We start from the raw sequence: 15,127 nt of genomic DNA, 5'->3' as shown, positions 1-15,127 counted from the left end.
GAGGTATAGATCTGGACCCCACTGGAGTCCAGCCAGGCTCTGCTCTGCTCTGGCAGGCACATGCTGAGCCAGCCATCCTAGCATCTGTCCAGGCAATGAGGTGTCCCCTTCCCAACCTGGGCAAGGTGAGTGACCATCACCACCCGCAGAAATCTCCAGGCTTACCAAGGGGCACTTCCTGGGAACCAGAGCTGTGTCCCCATGCCCTGTGCCCCCACAGCTGTCGATCCTGCAGGGTCCTGGCTGAGGCCGGTCCAGATAGCACCGCCTGTGACCCTTGGGGCCTGCCACCACCACCTCTGCCCAACAGCGCTTTTCTCATGCAGCTGTCCGGCAGAGTGGGTCCCAGAGCAGTGAAGGCCATGCAAGTGGCCCTGCTTCAGGCGAATGTAGGGCCTTCACATCGTGTATTCCCCTTGACCTTCACCCTGATGCTGGGAGAGAGTCCACATTTTCATGCCTTGGAACATGAAACGGGCCGGCCATGGCCTGTGCCACCTGCGCTAGTCGAGCAAGAGTTGGGGCAAGGGTGAAATGACTAATGGATGCAGTGGGTATTTGAATCTTTCATGTTTCAGAGACGTAAAACCATAGCACAGGCCTGACCGTCTGCCATTATGTGATGCCACTGTAACACGTTGCTACCCACGCGGTCCTCAGCCAGATACGACTGCTCGCGCACTTTCTGCTTAACATTTTATATATTCTTTGAGATAGAGGAAGAGACAGGGAGCTTTTTCCATGCACTCCCCAGATGGCCACAGCGGCCCGAGTGGGACTGATCCAAATCCAGGAGCCCAGATCCTCTTCTGAGTCTCCCACATGGGTGCAGGGTCCCAGGCGTTGGGCTGTCCTTTATTGCTTTCCTAGGCCACAAGCAGGGAGCTGGAAGGGAAGCGGAGCAGCCGGGATTCAAACTGCCCAGTTGACACCACAGGCAGCAACATTACAGGCTCCACCACAGGATCAGCCTCTTGCAGACTCCACACATGAGCCAGCTTCCACTCTCGTTAGGATGTATCCAAACACACAAGGAGACCTGTCACTCTTGCCATTGGCACTTCGGTTCTGTGCGCGTGGATGACTGTTAGACTTGGATTTATGCGGCAGTAACTGCTTTCCTTCATCAGTGTGTTGAAAGTTTTTTTTTTTAAGATTTATTTATTTTATTACGAAGTCAGATATACAGAGAGGAGGAGAGACAGAGAGGAAGATCTTCCTTCTGATGATTCACTCCCCAAGTGAGCCTCAACAGCCAGTGCTGCGCCGATCCGAAGCCGGGAACCTGGAACCTCTTCCAGGTCTCCCACACAGGTGCAGGGTCCCAATGCATTGGGCCGTCCTCGACTGCTTTTCCCAGGCCACAAGCAGGGAGCTGGTTGGGAAGTGGAGCTGCCGGGATTAGAACCGGCGCCCATATGGGATCCTGGAGCGTTCAAGGCGAGAACTTTAGCCGCTAGGCCACGCCGCCGGGCCCTGTGTGTTGAAAGTTTGTGTTTTCTTCTCTTTGTCCTTGGGAGCACAGACTTGTGGATGAACAGAGACGAGTCTTGCAATTTCCCTCAGGACTACGACCCAGAACTGATCAAAGAGGAGAAGCGGAAGGAGCTAGAGGCCGAGATTCGAGTGCAGGTGAGCCACACTTGTCTTCCGGGAGTAAGGGCCAGGCACTGCAGGGGTGTGTGTGTGTGTGTGTGTGTGTGTGTGCTCAGAGTTTCTTACCGGTGACCTACTCCAGAATGGAAGCCACTGCTGCCTTGTGCAAAGGCACGGGTCCCGTGCTCCCCCACAGCACGCACGGTGGCTTACGGGTCCCGTGCTCCCCCGCAGCATGCACGGTGGCTTACGGGTCCCGTGCTCCCCCGCAGCACACACAGGGGCTTACGGGTCCCGTGCTCCCCCGCAGCACACACAGGGGCTTACGGGGTCCTGTGTTTCCCCAGGTTGATGAGTTGATGAGACAAGAGCTGAAGAACCTGCAGCTAGCTGTGAACAGAGAAAGGGAACTTCCCATCAAGCACGGCAAGAAGGGGAAGCAGGTGGGTAGTTGAGATCGGGTGGCGGACAGACGGCCAACTCTGTCCGGATGAGAGTCCCTGCTGGCAAAGAGCCCATCCAGGAGGGCTGCCTGGCAAGGGCCTAGCTGCCCCCAGTGTCCCATGTGGCAAAACACCCCTTCTTTTGGGAAACCAATCCACCCACTGGATGGAAGAAACAACTACCCAGACCCCAGGGATAGGCTGCGAACCGGGGGAGAAGCTGGAGTTCAGGGAGCCCGCACGCCCCTCCACCTGCACCGCAGATGGGGTGGGTCCCTGTGGTGGAAGGGTCACGTGCCTTTGAGGGAAGACTATAAATGCATCCAGTGGAGGAAGCAGCAGACAGATGCATCAGAGATGGGAGATCCTTGCCACCAGTGCTGGGGGACCCTGGTGCTGGTGGCAGCTAAAGTTGGAGTGGCGAGGTCAGGTGTGTGTGTGGAGAGTGCTGCCTGAGGACAAGCTGGGACCAGCCCTGCTTCTCCAGCTCCTCTTTGCCCTCTTCATCGTCCCTGGCGGCCGGAAGTGGGACCAGGGTGGGACTCACTGCTCCCCAGATTCCAGCACATGGAGAAGAGCCGTGCACAGCTGAAGTTGCCACATGGCAGAGCAGAAGCTTGCGGGCTCGTGTCCTCAGGAGCAGCAGCTGCACCCCTTCATGGGCTGTTCAGCTCTCACCGGGGGAGCGGAGGCAGCGCCAGGGAGCACAGGTCCAGATGCGCACTGAAGGGAGGAAGAGCTCCACCTCATCCCCCCCTCAGAACTTACAACCTGCAGCACCCAAGAGGATCTTGTACAGGGTGGGGGAAATATGGAAATATAAAAATGCATGCGCACCCTCCGCTGAGGCAGTTGGACGTGACACATCGGAAGCAAGAAGTGGATAGCAATGCAATAATAGGAAGAGACTCAATGTACCACGTGTTAAAATGCCGTACTATCCGGAAGCTCAGGAAGGAAGTGAACACTTGAGTACCACTTCGGCAGGTGAGCTAACAGGTAAACCCAGCCACTTTGTTAGGTGAGCTGACAGGTGGATCCAGCCACTTTGTTAGGTGAGCTGACAGGTGGATCCAGACCACTTCAGCAGACAGATGCACTCACATGCTGATCACCACACACAAGTTGTAGAAAATTCAAGAAGATTGAAAGCATGCTGAGCCACTTCTAAAACCACACAAAATGAAATCAGGAATCAGTTACAAGAAGAGTATAGGAAAATGCACAGATACCAGGAAACTAAACAGCAAAGTTTTGAACAATGTTTGAGTTAAAAAGAAAACACAAGAGCAGAAAATATCTCACAATACAAATGAAAGCACAGCCGACCAAAGCTTACAGGATACAGCAGAAGATAAGCACCAAGAGGGAGGTATAGCAACAAATACCTACACGAAAACAAAGACCTCAGGGGTACCGCAGTGGCCTAGCATGCTAAGCCTCCACCAGACATCAGCAACCCATACGGTCAGCTGTTGGGTCTCAACTGCCCCACTTTCCATCCAGCTCACTGCTATTGCCTAGAAAAGCAGTGAGAAGTGAGAATGTCCCAAAGCCTTGGGACTCTGCACCCATGTGGGAGACCCAGAAGCTCCTGGCTCCTGGCTTCGGACCAGCCCAGCTCTGGCAGTTGCAGCAACTCAGCTAGTGAGCGAGCAGATGGGAGATCCTCTGTGTCCCTCCCTCTCCCTCTGTAACACTGCCTCTTACACTGAAAGAAATAAATAACTACATCTTAAAAAGAAGAACTCAATCAACAGCCTAACATCCTTCCTCAAGGAACTAGAAGAACGATGAACAGAAGTGAACCCACTGACAGCACAAAGAGCAGACATAGCGGAGCAAGATGGTGGCGAGAGTGATGAGACTGAGAATGAAGCTTTTGGGTTTGTATTGTGTTGAACATTTATTTTTACTTGAAAGCCAGAACTGCAGAGGCAGGGGTTGGGCAGGAGGGCAGGGAGAGACAGAGATCTTCCACCCACTGGCTCACTGCCCCAATGACCACATTGCCTAGAATTGGACTGCTAGAAACCCAAGAGCCAGGAGCTTCTCAGGGGGTGAGGGTCTCATGCGGGTGCAGGGACCCGAGGACTTGGCCCATTCTCCACTGCTTTCCCAGACCGTTAGCAGGGAGCTGGATCAGAAGTGAAGCAACCAAGACACAAACCAGTGCCCACAGTGATGCCAGTGCCGCAGGCACATAAACCAGTGCCCACATCTGATGCCAGTGCCACAGGGGCACAAACCAGTGCCCACATCGATGCCAATCCTACAGGCACACATTGATGCCAGTGCCCACATTGATGCCAGTGCCACAGGGGCACAAGCCAGTGCCCACATCAATGCCAGTGCCACAGGAGCACAAACCAGTGCCCACGTCAATGCCAGTGCCACAGGAGCACAAACCAGTGCCCACGTCAATGCCAGTGCCACAGGAGCACAAACCAGTGCCCACATCAATGCCAGTGCCACAGGAGCACAGACCAGTGCCCACATCGGACGCCAGTGCCACAGGCAGAGGCTTGACTTGCTGCAGCACGGTGAGTTTTTGCGAAGGTAGAATTGACAAACAGGGGCAGCATCTGGCGCACTTGTTAAGGCAGCGCTTGGAGTGCCTGTGTGAGGCAGGGATCAAGTCCTACCTGCAGTTGTTCCGGAAGGCGGCAGGTGATGTGTGAAGGACTCAGCCCTTGTCACTCCCAGGAAAAGCACGGCGGGAGCGCCCAGCTGTGACGGCATTTGAGGAGCGGACCAGCCAACAGCAAAGTGGTGTCTCTCCTCTTCCTCTCGCTGCTTTTCTCTGCTTCCTTCCAAATGTACAAATAAATAAAACATAAAATAAGTAAGATATACAAATAAATATTTTTTAAAATTAGCAAACTTGGTGCTAATCTAAGAAGAAAGAAAATGCTCAAATAAAAAGAGACAGTGCAGCTGGTGACATAAATAAAAGGGATTATAAACTGTTCTCCTGAGCAATTATTTTCTGTCAAATTGCAACTCGGACAAAATGGATAAATCACTAGAAATGTGCAACCGATCAAGACTGAGTAAGAAGAAACAGAAAACCAGAACCAATCAATTGCAAATAAGGAGGTTGACCTGGTAATTAAAAACGCTGCGACACACAGCTGCCCGGGCCAGATGGCTTCTCCAATAAAAAGAATTAGTATCACTCTTTCTGAAACACTTAAAAGCAAAAGAGGGCACATTTTCAAACGCCTTTTAAGGGGTCAACATGACCCTAAACCAAACCCACACAAAGACTCCACAGTGAAGGAGAACCACATGTCTGTATGCCAGATGAACACCAGTGCAAGCGTCCCCAGCAACGTTAGCAGACCATACCCAACGGCACGGAAAAGCAGCGTTCATCATGGCCGGCTGGGATGTAACCCTGTGACACAGAGTGCTGTCACCTATGCAAATACCCCAGTGTCACAGCTCCTAAACAGAACCAGAATAAAGATCACAACATCAGCTTACCAGATGCAGGAAAAGATGACAGGATGCAATGTCTTTCCGGGATCTCCATTCACATGCTTCTGCAAAGCCTCAGCACAGCTCAGCGTGGGGAAGGCTTCCGGAGCCACATGGACAAAGTCCGCGACCCACACCCAACTGCAGGGTGAGAACGTACAAGGTTTCCCCTGAGGCTGGAAGAAAGGGTGGCCTTCCTCTCTCCACTGGCATTCCAGACGTCCCGGGAGTCCTAGCCGGAGCAATTCGGGAAGCAAAAGGGAAAGTCAGTCATGCCAAAGGAAGAAGTGACTTGGTCTCCATCTGCAGCTGGCAAAAATTCCTCAAAAACTCTGCATATTGAAAACTTACGGATCTAATGCAGAGATTCAACAAAGATACAGGATACAGAGGCTGCATACCAAGATTAGTTGGATTGTCCTACGTATTGACAATGAATTATGCAAGATGGAACGGAGAGAAGAGTCTCGCAGTAGCATCAAGCAGAATAGAAACAGTCAAGACGATGAAACATAGTATGCTAAAAGCTACAAAGCATTGATTAAGGAGTTAAAGCAGATGTGGAAGTGGGAACTCATTGATGGGTACTGTTGAAACAGTGACCTACCGATTCAAGGTGATCCCCCACAGGATCCCAATGACATGATCACAGCAATAGAAATAGACCTAAAACCCTCAGCAACCAGCAGATCTCAAATAGCCAAAGCGATTTTTAGCAGTAAGTACGACATTGAAAGACATCCGTTTAAAAGTCTGTTGCAGTGCTGCAGCTGTCAAGCGAGCGTGGCATGTGCGGATAGCAGAAAGATAGATGCGTGGATGGCGTAGAACAGAAGCTGGCAGTGGACCGCCCACCGATTCCAGGCATCAGATGTTTGACAAGGGTACGGAGATCATGTACCGGGGAGATGATAGTCTCTTCAACAAACTGCATGGAGAAAACCCGCTGTCTACATATAAAAGGGTTTTTTTTACACCATTCTCAAAAATCAGCTCAAAAGATTAGATGCAAAACTTGAGACTCTTTTAAGCTCTTAGGAAGAATGGAGAAAACAAAAGCCTTCCTGGCATTGGCCTCGACCATGACCCCTTGAAATGACACCGAAAGTACAAGACAACAAAAACAAACCACAAAAAAAGTGGATTACATCAAACCAAAAGGCCTGTGCACAGCAAGGCAGAAAAAGGAAAAGAGTGGAAGACTGTAGACGGAAAAGAAAAAGCTTTGCAAGTCATAAGTCAAAATTCACAAAGAGCCACCACGCAGTAAATACTTAGGTAAAGAAAGCATACAGGGGGTAAGTGGTGGTTGCAGGGGAGGGGGAGTTCGACATTACTAGGCACCAGAGAAACATCAGTCAAGGTCCGCCGAGTAGCGTCTTCCTTCTGTCGGGTGGTGACAGAGAAACAAGTTTTGGCAAGAATGTGTAGGGAAGGAGGACATTTCCACACTGTCTTAGTGAGAGTGTGAATTAATGCAGCTGCAGAAAAACTGTGTGGAATACCCCAGCCCTACTCCTATCCCAAATTTAAAAACAGAACTACAAGGCCTACAGCCAAGGGAACGGCAATTATGGTCTCAGGAAAGGCGTCTGCTCTAACCAAGATGCCCCTCGATGGGGTGCCAGACAGACCTAATGGAGTATGTACGGATAAAAACAAGGAAATGCTGCCGCTCCTAAGCAGGTAATCAACCCAGAAGGCTTCAGGCTCGGTGAAAAAAACACTTGCACATAAAGCAACAGTAGACAAGGCATGGAATGTGTTGGCAGGTGACTTTGTGGCTCAAGACAGAAGCTTATAATTTATTAACACATTTTGTAGACAACCTACAAAATATTCTCACCTGTCAATATTAACTTTGAATGTAATGTTTTAAGTGATACTAAATGTTTGATAAAAACAATAATGGAGACAATGAGGAAAAATTAAAAATAATAACTGAAAAGCATATAAGAATAGAAAAATAAGATAGAATGGTTAAAAACAAGTATGATGATAAACTTAAACCCAACCAAGTCCACAGCTGTATCTACTAGAAACAGACCAGCTGTTACAATTTAAAAGTAATGGTTGACAGACTGATAGAAATAAACAAAATAGGGGCTGATGCTATAGCATGGTGGATTAAGCTGCTGCCTACAACTCCAGCATCCTAAATGGGCCCAGTTTGAGTCCCCGCTGTTCCATTCCGATCCAGCTGCCTGCTAATGGCCTGAAAGAGCAGCAGAGGACGGCCAGTCCTGTGGGAGACCTGGAAGAAGCTCCTGGCTCTTGTCTTGGACTTGCTCCAGCTCTGGAAGTTGAGACTTTGTCTTGTAACTCTGCCTTCCAAATACATCTACAAAAAAAATATGCTGTAGGAAATCCACTTTAAACATAGACTAGGTCTATTGAACATTTAACAATGCTAAGAATATGTACCATGAAAACATTAAGCAAAAGATTAAACTGATGTCCCTCAATGAATATCAGAAAAAGCAGGCTTTAAACTCAGGGTATTGTGTTATATTTCAAAATAAAAATTTTTAATTAAATAAGAAATCATAATCCTAAATTTGCTTGCATCTAATAACATATTTTCAAAATATATAAGAAAACGCTAGCAAAATTAATAGGAAAGATAAATTCAGAACCATGGCTGGATATTTTAACTGGTCTCTCTCAGTAACTGATAGAATAAACAAAATCAGTACAATGTGAATATACATAACTCGATTTAAATGACTCATGAAGAAGATATTGTTTTATGAAAAGAAAGCTACAGAATGTGCAATCTATGCAAATGCATGTGCCCATTTATCAAAACACATCGTGTTCTGGGCCATGGAACAAGTCTCAGACTTCAAAGGACTGAGGTCAGAGTGAGTGTTGGTGGACAACTGTGACATCCAGTTAACACTGCAAAGCAGACTGTAAGACAAAACATCTGTAAATTCTTAAAAATTGAACAGCAAACTTATAAATAACTTCAGGCCAAGTAGAAACCATGAATTGAGAGAAAGGTGTAGACTTAGCTTCGCATATTGGAAAAGAGCAAAGAGTGAAAATAGATAAGCCAAGGTGCTCCGAGAAGAAGCTAAGAAGTGAGCAGCCAGTTAAACACAAAAGCATTGATGACGATCTTAGTATTTGACAGTGGATATCTTTGAAATACAAATCTTACATGCAGAACAGAAAATTAGCAAAAGTAAAGTCAGTTCTTTGAAACTATCAAAGTTAGTAGCATCTAGCATGGTATGATTAAGAAATGCAAAGAGGACCCGAACGGGACATTAGGATTAAAAGAGGGGCCGTTACTACACGTCCTCCCGACGGTAGGAAGCTGTTATAGATAAGCTTATGTCCATAAATTTGAAATGTTCCTAAAATTTTTTTAAAACCACAATTAACCAAACTTTAATATATTTCTGAAATCTAAATATTTGTTGAAGATTAATTCATAACTTAAAACCTTCCTTTTTAAAAATATGTATTTATTCTTTGTTTGAAAGGCAGAAGTACAGAGAGAAAGATCTTCCGGTTCTCACTCCAGGCAGCGGGAAGGGCCAGAGATGAAGCGATCCAAAGTTAGGACATCAGCTTCCTGCAGGTCCCCCATGTAGGGGCAGGGTCAGGGGGGACAGCAGGGGGCTGAGTGGGACTCAATCCAGCACCCACATGGGATGCTCGCACCACCAGGTGGAGGACTAGCCTGTGGAGCCACAGCAATCCCACCCCCCCAGAACATATTTTATAAAACGTGTGTACCTTAATAAGCTGTATGGACAAGGACATTGTATGGTGAAAAATGTAAGCCAGCATTCCCTTTGAACTTACACACAAAAACCTTGAGCAAGTTATAAAGGAATGGCCTGTGGGGTGCCTAGAAGGGTCACCTTCCTGTTAGAGTATTCAGCTTGTTTACCCATTGTATATATACATATGTATGTTAATATATAGCAGTGTATGTGTACATATATGTGTATATATGTATATGCATGTATACATTGTACATATGCATACATATACACTGCTATATATTAAATAGGTCCTAAGCTCCAAGCATGTTAAATGTAGAGATAGTAAGCTAAATGCCCCTTTTGGTGGTTTTCAGGAAGGGCTGTGTTCTGGGAGTGCCCCTTGCTAAGCCCTCACAGTCCTGGGCTCTGTCCTTGGAGATGATAGGAGGGGCCGCGGGGAGGCTTGTTGCTGGCATCTGCACACCCAGAACACGGCATTGGGTTATGCCAGTAGGTGTGCGTATGTGTCTGGATAAAGTACCTGTGTTTATTGTGGGCACAGTTCATTCTTACAACATCTATGCTGTATAGATATCACGGGGTGACAGTGCATGACAGAAAGTGGAGGTCGTGAATGAGCTAATTTGTATGTATCTTTTTGTTATAACTGAAAAGCTGTGTCTTGAACCCGCACCTCTTGGGCAGCGTGCATCACAAGTTCCTGGCAGCAGGAAGTGGCAAGGAGAGATGTGTCGGATTTGCATTTTGCTGCTGACCATCCAGGAGCGATTCCCTCTGACTGTGCGATAGCGCATTTGATAAATGCAAGCGTACCTTCTAGCTAGTGTCAATGTGAATTCTAGAAACGATACTGTGTGCACCATCGCTGTGTGTGTCCCTCTAAGTCGGGCAGCAAGGGGGTGCAGCATCTTCCCTGAAACAATACTGTGTGCACCATCGCTGTGTGTCCCTCGAAGTCAGGCAGCAAGGGAGTGCAACATCTTCCCTGAAACTCAGCCAAGGCGTGTATTTAAGGCCTGTTGCTATTTTTGTCTCTTACAAATTTTTGTCTCCAAGAAAATCAAAATTACGTTTTTTCCGAACAGATTGAGTTGGTGTAGCGTGTTCTTGGTTATCAAAATACTCATACAGCTTTGGGATTTTGAATTGGTAAATATCTCTAAAGTGTGAACAAGCATGATGTGTACATTCCGTGTGATTCCAGCCGCGTTCAAGTGGGTGTGTGTGCAGGCGCGGGACCCAGAAGGACGTGTTGAACTCCACTGCTTGTGATTGCAGACGGCTTTGATTTTGCTTCTTCTGTTTTTCAGTTTCCTGTAATGCACTTACTGGCTTTGAGAAAATAGAAGTTATTTCAAAACCAAAAAAAAAAAAAAAAAAAAAGGTGGAACTCAGTCCAGGAATGCCAAGTGGGAAATCAATCAACGCTAGTAAGCAAGCTAGCAAAGCAGACAAGAGCGGTCATGTGGTCGTGTTAATGTAGAGTGGGCATTTACGAAGGCCCAGCTCCCTCCAGAAAGGGGACACTCTCAGCAGGCTAGCAATAAAAGGCGATGTCTGAGTCTGATCCTACAGGTCATTTCATGCTATCACACACAGCGGTCAAACATTAATCACTTTCACCCAGGTTTGGAGGCTAAAACAAGAATATTCATTCCAACATGTCTATTCCTTGTCATAGTGGAGTGCTTAATGAGCGCAATGAGTCAAGAAAAGCAAACAAGAAAATGTAATGATTGAAAGGAAAATAGTAAAACTGCCTCTACTCAGATGAAACGATTATCTATGTAAACAATCCGGAAGAATTCGCAAGCTATTAGGATTAATCATTGAACCTGGCAAATCTGTACAAAAGCAATGTGTAAAAACACACTTCTACTCCTTTAATTTTTTATTTTTTTTTATCCTGATCTGCAAGCACTAGGATCCCAGTGAGATAAGCACACCCAGCCCCCAGACAGCAGCGTCCAATCCCATCTCCAATAAAGGAACCAAGGATTCTTGGAGGAAGAACTGACCCTGTGGCTAGCAGGTGTCATAGAGCCTAGAACATCTTTTGCTGTTAGGTAACAGCAGCAAGAACATGCTTAATGCACACCAAAGCCACTTTAAAAAGTCCCTAAAGAACAAAACCGGACCACTTGAAGCAGTTGAAGTGTAAAACAAACAGCTCTGAGATTGCTGATACCAGTAGATTATTGAATAAGCAAGTTCACAAGGGACAGATTTCTCATGCAAAAGCCCAGTAGTCTTCCCTCCGAAGAGGCTCACTCAGCTCCCACCCCGAAGTGCAAGTTGTGGTTAGTGATTCTGTTTGGAAGAGCTGACTGCCAGCTCTGCTTCAGAGAAGCCTGACAAATGCCACCTGCTCCGAGTGACTCAAGTTGACCTCATCTGTGATCAATGTATGGGTGGCAAGAACTCTGCGGTCACATGACCTGCTGCTCACCCTCCCCACAGAACCATATCCCATAACCCAAGCCTAATCTTGTGAAAGTCACAGGACAAACATGACTTAGTGACCTTCTGCAAGATACACAGCAATGATCCTCAAAAATATCAAGCCCCCCCCCAAATAAGAAAAGTCTGGGAACCCATACAGACCTGAGAATTCTAGGGAGACAAGGCAAGGAGCCCTGAAACACAAAGGGACATTGGGGGTGGTTAAGGAAAACCTCATAAACTGGATTTTTTTAAAAAAAAATAATGTGCCAATGTTGGCTTGAAGCAATGTAAGATTCTAACAGCTTTGCAACATTTCTGTAAAGCCAACATTTTACTGTAAAATGACAAGGTGTTGCATGTAGCTGGCATGATTATCTAGGTAGAAAATCCCAAGGAATCTACAAAGAAATGCTTAGAAATTGTGAGTGAGCACAACAAGGCCTCAGGATATAAGATAAACATACAAAGATCCATTGTGCTTCTGTGTGCCAGGAATGAACACATAGACACAAAATTAAAATACATTATCATTTTAAACTCCCCCCCAAAAAATACTGAAACTAGACTCTAGCAAGATATATCCAGGTCTTATATCCTAAAACAGCATAAGGCTGATGAAAAAAAATATATAAGCATCTGAATAGAAAGACATACCATGTTCATGGATTGAAAGTCAATGCAGTAGAAGTGACAACTTTACACTTATATAAAGGTTTACTGCATTTCTTTTTATTGGAAAAGCAGATTTATAGAAGGCAGGAGAGACAGAGAAAGATCTTTCCATCTGCTGGTTCACTCCCCAAGTGACCGCAACAGCCAGGGCTGACCCAACCCAAAGCCAGGAGCTTCTTCCAGATCTCCCATGTGGGTGCAGGGTCCCAAGGCTTTGGGCCATCCTCCACTGTCTTCACAGACCACAAACAGGGAGCTGGATGGGAAGTGAAGCATCCGGGACACAAACCAGAGCCCAAATGGGGTCCCTGCAGACGCAAGTCAAGGATTTAGCCACTAGGCTATTGCACTGGGCACTTAAGACATTTCTTAGCTCAAATCCCAGAAATATAATTTGTTCACATAGATAACTTTATTCTGAAAATATTTAGAAAGGCAATGAAGCTAGAAGTAAGAGTTTCCAAAAGTCAAGGCTTTTAATCATACAGGTCATGAGCTCCTGCTAGAGGGATTGATGCATAGAACCAATCAATAGAATATGACAGAGAGCCCAGAGATAGACCCGTAGAAATATGCACACCTTTTTCACAAAGTGCAAAAGCCATTCAAGGTAAGAAAGATATATTTAGAATAAATGGGACTGGGGATAATGGACCTGTGTTAGTGCTCAGTGTCACATATTACACAAAACTTCATTCAAACCAGGTCACAGGTCCAAATGTGGGGTAAAATCTTAGAAAAAAGAAACACTTAATTGAGATCTAAATCTGACTTCTTAGAATTCTAAAAGGAAATATGGGCCCTCATCAAAATTAACAACATATGTGAACAGCCCTGGTAGTAGGATAAAAAGACAAGACTCAAACTGTAAGGAAAGGTTTGCAGGCCACATTCCTAAAAGAGAGCTGATCGCCTGGACACATAGCCTGAACACTTCAGCAGTTAAAACACAAGCGATCCAGTTGGAGAGAAAGCCAAGATACAAGAAGATATTCACCGAAGAGGGTGACAGGGACACACCTGAAAGGTGTTCCTCTCGGGAAGCGCTAAGGAAATGCGCTTGGAAGACTCCATGAGAGAGACCACGCACCCACCAGGGTGGGTGAAGTAACAGCTGCAGAGGATGTAGGTCCCCCACACAGCATTGCTGGGGAGATGAACTGTCCAGCCACTCTGTGAAGCAGCTCTGCAAGGGTTCTGGTTTGTTTTCAGACTGCTTGGTTTGAAAGCAGAGAGTAATAGAGGGGAAAAGACAAAGATCTTCCATGCACTGATTCACCCACTAGATGGCCACAAGAACCAGGGGGGGCCGGGCTGAAGCCAGGAGCCCAGAACTCCATCCGGGCTTCCATCTGCTTGAGTCATCAGCCTCTGCCTTCTGGAGTGTGATCAGGAAGCCACCTGGGTGCACGAACCAGCACTCTGCAATGGGAACCCAGCGCCACAAACTTCAGCTTAATGCACTGCACCGCCATGCCATCCAGTGTCGCGGTTTTTCACCAGAGCAAACAGACCTTTCAGACAGCCCCGCCATGGCACTCACACCGTGGGTCCCTTGGTGTTAACTGTGCCCACGGCCATGCAGTCTCAGGATTTTAAGTCGCCCCAGCTTTGACATGTGCCCAGTTTAACTTGCTGGTGTCAGAAATCACCCTGGCTGGTTTTCCCTTCTCCTCTGCACCCCAGTTCCTCAAGGTGCTCAATCCAGTACCCACCTGCCTGTCTGCCTCTCGGTGACCAGCCACACACAGCCTGTCCTCTCATCACACTGGCCACACCCCAAGTAGACTGTGCAGATAGCCACCCTGACACCTTCCGGTCATAGCCTGCATGCTGCGAGCTCTCCAGTTAGCCCTCCACCCTGGAAACCTGCTTGGGGAATTTTTGTTGGACCCTAGTAAAGCCCTCAGCCTGCACATGTCTCCTCTGCTGTCCTTTCCTGTCCCCCTGCCTGGACACAGACATCCCACATGGCTCTCCTTGCCGCTGGCCCCGTGAGGCCGACTGCTCTGCTCTCTGGGACCTGGCATGATACATCGGCTTCCTCATTCTGAGTGGTCTGCTCCGCATCTCCCCTGACCGACACACCTGAAGCTGTCAGGGCCATCCGCGGGGGATGGCACCCTTGGTAGGGAATGACTGGACACGAGCTAGGCAATGCTCACACTCCCTGGGAGTGGGCACCAGCCCCAGGAATGAGCCTTGGAATGTGGTTTGCAGAGAAAGAATCTGACCCAGTCATGAGAATGGGAAGCCAAGTTGCAGAGACGTGAGATCCAGTGTGGGAGGACCTGGAGGTGGTGAAAGTCTGCCTGTTGTGGACTGGCGGTGGCCTCTGCTTGGCAGGCAAAAATTGGATGCAGAAGAGGCCCGACCTACGAGCAGGTGCCTCAACTGCACATAAATGACTCTGCAGTGAGATGGAAGGAATAGATCAGGAAATGGGCAGAGGAGAAGGTGCAGGGTGTCTGAGACAGAACAGGGGGTCAGGGTTCCAGGAGGGGGGCGTCTGGGACAGGCAGGAACCAGTGGATGCATGCTGTGCCCCTGGCGTGTGGGTGGGGAGGAGCCAAGGTGGTGTTCGCACTGGCGGGTGAACATCTAGAACATTCTCACCCATCCCATCTGGAACCATCCTAGTGCATGGCTGTCAGAGCACCAGAGGACCCAGTGCTAACAGCAAGGTCTCTGGGAGGCACCCCTGTGCGAGCTGCTGAGACCGCAACCAGGGGCCAACCGTGCTGG

The 15,127-nt window shown here is 47.7% G+C and overlaps 1 protein-coding gene across 1 annotated transcript in view; it reads left to right on the top strand.

Moving 5' to 3' along the window:
• Positions 1 to 15,127, top strand: part of IQCA1 (IQ motif containing with AAA domain 1) — a 123,910-nt gene that overhangs the window by 70,437 nt on the left and 38,346 nt on the right. Inside the window, exons 10-11 of the mRNA XM_058664267.1 lie at positions 1,526 to 1,632; positions 1,944 to 2,039. Coding sequence (XP_058520250.1) covers positions 1,526 to 1,632; positions 1,944 to 2,039 — 203 coding nt within the window. The remainder of the gene's footprint in view (positions 1 to 1,525; positions 1,633 to 1,943; positions 2,040 to 15,127) is intronic.

The sequence above is a fragment of the Ochotona princeps genome, chromosome 5 (assembly GCF_030435755.1).
Source record: "Ochotona princeps isolate mOchPri1 chromosome 5, mOchPri1.hap1, whole genome shotgun sequence".
In the NCBI taxonomy this organism is placed as follows: Eukaryota; Metazoa; Chordata; class Mammalia; order Lagomorpha; family Ochotonidae; genus Ochotona; species Ochotona princeps.
Note: the sequence above shows the minus strand (reverse complement) of the source record. Positions and strands in the feature narration are given on the sequence as shown.